The following is a 4,999-nucleotide window of genomic DNA, read 5'->3' as shown; positions in this document are numbered from 1 at the left end:
TCTCTCTCTCTCTCTCTCTCCCTCTCTTATATGCACAAACACACATGCCCCTTTTCTCATACACACATACCCATTATACACATTTATATACAAACACAAATACATCCACAATTATTGTAAACAGTTAACACAATTTAGTTTATTCAGGGGGCAGCTTGCCTTGACGCCGTCTAGCCCGAGTGGGATACAACATCCCACAGACAGACTTATTACTCTATAAAATAACTTCCCTACACGGCAAGCCAACTCACAACTTCTGCATGCACTAGCAAAGAGTCCAATCATTACAGCACAGATCCCGATGCACATACACAACGCTCCAAAATAATTTTATATAACTGAAAAGATACCGTTTCATGTGGGTAATAAATAAGCAGAGACAAAGAAATAAACCACCATCAACAAAGTAATGCAGCCCCCCCCCCACACACACACTTTTTTGGTTCTGCTCCAAAGCAAATTATACATCCATTGAAACGCCTATGCGTACACGAACCGTGTTTTATTCGAAAATCTTAATTTAGTTTGTCACGCCAATGTACGAATAAGTACGTCTTTATCAGTGTGACTGACTTCATGTTTGTTTGCTTGTTTATTGATATGGTTCCTTTATTATCATAATAGAGTGCCGTTAAGTTAAACTAAAACTCAATTACTAAGAATTTGGGGGTCAATTTGTTAATGGTACAATTTGGGTCGACCATAACCCAGTCCTCAAAACCGATTAGACCTCTGTTATCTCATCCACTTACAGGAGAGCCGAAAGGAATCCAGTGCACCAAAAGTGGGATCCTGAACTTGGCACGTGGACAGATCGAGTTTTGGAATCTCGGACCACACGACACGCAAGCCCAGTTTGCTTCCATTGGCTTTGACGCAACCGTGTCCGAGATATTTACAACTTTTCTCTCTGGAGCCACTATGGCGGTGTTGAAAGATACCGAACGGCTTGGGAGAGAGCTGAGCTCTACCATCACAAAGCTAGGGGTCACAATCGTAACCTTTCCCCCCTCACTCCTCAATATCTACAAGCCTGAAGACTTCCCCACTTTGGAGAAGGTTGTCACGGCTGGCGAAGCGTGTGTGGTTTCAATAGCCGAAAGGTGGACTTGCAATTCGAAGAAAAGATTCTTCAACGCGTACGGGCCAGCAGAGAACACTGTGTGTGCTACCATGTTCGAGTTTTTGAGCGAGAGGAGGGCAGATCTCTTGTCAGAGGAGCTGCCAATAGGGAAAGCCATCCCAGGGGTGAGGGTCTACTTGCTGGACGATTTCCGTAAGCCTGTGCCGAGTGGAATGGTCGGGGAGATCTACATCGGAGGGAAAAGTCTGTCAAGGGGATATATCGGTCATGCCTATGGTAAAAACAGCGAAAGGTTCCGACCCAACTGCCTGGAAGATCAAAGTCAGAGCATAGAGAAAGGCACAGAGCCCATGCCATCAGGAGGTCAAGGTGACGCAACGTCTGAATGTCAGAACCAAGAGCATAAGATGCAGATATTATGTCAAGACAACAATTTAGTACATGGAAATCAAGGCCAGACGCCACAGGACGACCAACACCCTTGTCCTTTGGGTATGCTGTATCGTACGGGGGACCATGCCGTCCGCACAGACAACGGGAATCTGATCTTTCTAGGTCGGGTTGACAACCAAGTGAAACTTCGCGGCCAGATGGTCAACCTGGCGGAAGTGGAGATGATCATCAAGCAGATAACTGCAGTAAAGATGGTAGCTGTGGTCAAGCGTCCGGGTTCAGAAACTTCAGACCCCTACATTGCTGCCTTTGTTGCGCCATCGACTGTGAACCCCTCAGAAATCCGAGAGCATCTGTTGAGGACGTTGCCAAAGTTCGCAGTGCCAAGTGTAATCAGAGCTATAGAGACAGAAGAGTTCCCCAGCAACCTCAGTGGGAAGGTTGACAGAAAAAAGCTTGAAGTAGAGGACTCTGTCCTGACGCTAGACAGTGGCAAATTGAAAGCACGGAGTTCCCTGACTCAAACGCAACTTTCCTTGGCAAAAATATGGTGTAAGGTCTTAGGCCTTGATCTTACACGTGCTTACGATATGAACGGCCTGACTTCATTTTACGATACGGGCGGGAATTCGCTGCACCTGGTTCTGCTTCAAAGGGCTTTAGAACTAGAGCTGCAGGTGAGGCTGTCCTTCACAGAGCTGGGCGGCGCTGCGACGATCGAAGAATTGGATGCTTTAGTACAAATGAAAAGCCAAAGTCACGTGGGTCCAAAGCAAGTTGATTTCAATTCTGGACCCAGAAGAGATCAGATCTTAAGATACCAGCTTCTCCAAGACGCAAAGCTCGGGGCCGATAGGTCCCCACAGAAGGTGCTTCTTTCTGGAGCCACCGGCTTCCTTGGGGCTTTCCTGTTGCACGAAATCATGCTGCAGACGAGCGCCCACGTCTGGTGTATGGTGAGAGCATCAACTATTGTAAAGGCTTTCGAGAGAGTCGTTGTGAACATGAGACAGTACAATCTCTGGCAGGATGCTTTCGCTTGTAGGATCTGCGTGGTTCTGTCTGACATCAGCAAACCAAAACTGGGGATAGATGAGACCGTGTACAAAACACTGGCCAATGAAATCGACGTTGTATTCATGAACGGCGCGAAGATGAACTTTAACACTGATTATTGGGACCACAAAGTCGCGAATGTTGATGGGACGAAAGAGTTCATTGCGTTCGCAATGTTTTCAAAGAAAAAATTCATTTTCTCCACCTCCTCCCTCTCTGTTTTTCTTTTCCCATCCTCGGAAAGGGTTGAGAAGCATAAAGGCAATCGAGTGGTGTTCAAAGAAAATGATGAACTTCATGACCCGGTGTTGCTCTCCGGGGGATACGGCCAGAGCAAATGGGTGTCTGAAAAATTAGTGTCACAGGCCTTAGACAAAGGACTTGGTGGTGCAATCTTCAGACCTGCTCGTGTTTCTGGGGATTCCAAAACCGGAGTTGGGCCGACTGGCGACTTGTTTGCCTCACTTCTCATTGGAGTGGAACAACTGGGAGTTGCCCCTAACCTAGATTTCCCGTTTGACCTCACCCCAGTTGACTATTGCGCCAAGGCTATGGTAGAGATCATGACCCAGATCTGCGGTGACTCCGAAAAGCAAATGCCTAGGGTGTACCATTTGTTCAACCACGCCACCATCTCATTCCGTCAGCTCTTTGCAGAGTCAGAGTCGATATTAGAACTGCCGCTGGACGAGTGGAGAGAAGAATTAACAAAAGCTTCCGAGGACAACCCCCTTCTTCCCATGGCTCCATTCTTCCATTCAGACTTCTGGGACCGAGCGGCGCAGTGCTGGCCAGTGTTTGACACCTCCAACACCAACCGCTACGTGTCCAAGGCTTGTCACAGTCTCCTACAGCCAACAGAACAATTGCTGAAGCTCTACTGGAATTTCTTTCACAGTCAGTCCAGTGACACAACTGCCTCCCCCAGGAGAACCTGTAGGGCTACTGGTTTGAGAGGTCTGAAAGCCTCTAGTTAGGTTCGAATATCTTTTATACATGTACAACCGGCGTCTCTGTGTGTAGTGATTTGGCTCTTCGACATTGCACAAAGAAGACGTGATTTCTATTCTCTAAAAGGGAAGAAGAAGAAGAAAAAGAAGAAGAAGAAGAAGAAGAAGAAGAAGAAGAAGAAGAAGAAGAAGAAGAAGAAGAAGAAGAAGAAGAAGAAGAAGAAGAAGAAGAAGAAGAAGAAGAAGAAGAAGAAGAAGAAGAAGAAGAAGAAGAAGAAGAAAAAGAAGAAGAAGAAGAAGAAGAAGAAGAAGAAGAAGAAGAAGAAGAAGAAGAAGAAGAAGAAGAAGAAGAAGGAAGGAAAAAAGAGAGGGAGAGAGATAGATAGATAGATAGATAGATAGATAGATAGATAGATAGATAGATAGATAGATAGATAGATAGAGAGAGAGAGAGAGAGAGAGAGAGAGACAGACAGACAGAGACAGAGACAGAGACAGAGAGAGACAGAGGGAGAGACAGAGAGAGAGGGAAGCAGAGAGAGAGAGAGAGAGAGAGAGAGAGAGAGAGAGAGAGAGAGAGAGAGGGGGGGGGGAGGAGCATTTTATAAAGCATTTCCTCCTTACTGCAGGAATGCAGCATCTCACTTGACCGGAGTTGGGCCTTGACAGGCTGGGTCGAATTATCTAAATTGCGTAGATGGTAAATCAAATGTGCCATTATTTTAAATGTATATCTTCGACATTAAAATGTTTGAACCCGTGTGATATTCCTGCTTTTAATAAACAAGAGTACAAACATGATTTGCTGTATTTTAACAAGTGCATTCTATTTTCTTTACTTTGAAAAACAACGTTCAATTTCAAGTACAAAAATATTATCTAGAAGCAATCGAAGGTCTTTTGATGAATCTGTAATTAAACTCATCAGTATACATGCTTTTTATAAATATTTCCTCCATCTACTTTGTTGCCTTGAATCTTTTCGGTAATCATTTCTGGGGATTATTAAATTATATGTTATATTAAAGGGACTTGGTGACAAACCACATTGTTGTCCAACTCCTCTTTTGATCTGATTTCCTGTACTGTCCCTGGATTCGTACTGCAGAATTCTGCTTCAAATACATATTTCTATCATTGTTTTAATCCTTTCAGTCTATGACTATCCCCCACTCTAAAGGTGTCAATATTTCATCGTTTCTGCAAGAGCCTTTGAATAACCAATGAAGCATAAACTATATTAGAGCTTTCTATGCTTCAATACAACTTTCCATGAACATTGATTGATATGGCAGCTATAGTATTTCAGTTACCCTGTTAGGAACCATCCAGAGTCAGATCTGCGGCAGACATCGGCGATCATGGTTCTCCACCCATTCCTTTGCTAGGATGCTCTTAAAAAAGCTACGTTTTCCCGATCTTTCCCCATTACCCATTTGTTTAGGTTCCCTAAGTAGGTTGCTCTGGTCCTACTCCTGCCTCGATTGCCTCCAGTTTTGTCAGTGAAAGCTAGATG

The 4,999-nt window shown here is 44.6% G+C and overlaps 1 protein-coding gene across 1 annotated transcript in view; it reads left to right on the top strand.

Moving 5' to 3' along the window:
• The window catches only part of LOC101853671 (hybrid PKS-NRPS synthetase pynA), an 11,890-nt gene extending 8,206 nt beyond the window's left edge, over positions 1–3,684 (top strand). Inside the window, exon 8 of the mRNA XM_005091148.3 lies at positions 755–3,684. Coding sequence (XP_005091205.1) covers positions 755–3,510 — 2,756 coding nt within the window. The 3' untranslated portion in view covers positions 3,511–3,684. The remainder of the gene's footprint in view (positions 1–754) is intronic.
• The last annotated feature ends 1,315 nt before the right edge of the window (positions 3,685–4,999 follow it).

Source organism: Aplysia californica, unplaced genomic scaffold (assembly GCF_000002075.1).
Source record: "Aplysia californica isolate F4 #8 unplaced genomic scaffold, AplCal3.0 scaffold00026, whole genome shotgun sequence".
NCBI lineage: Eukaryota > Metazoa > Mollusca > Gastropoda > Aplysiida > Aplysiidae > Aplysia > Aplysia californica.
The sequence above is the reverse complement of the archived record's forward strand: the minus strand, read 5'-3'. Positions and strand labels throughout refer to the sequence as shown.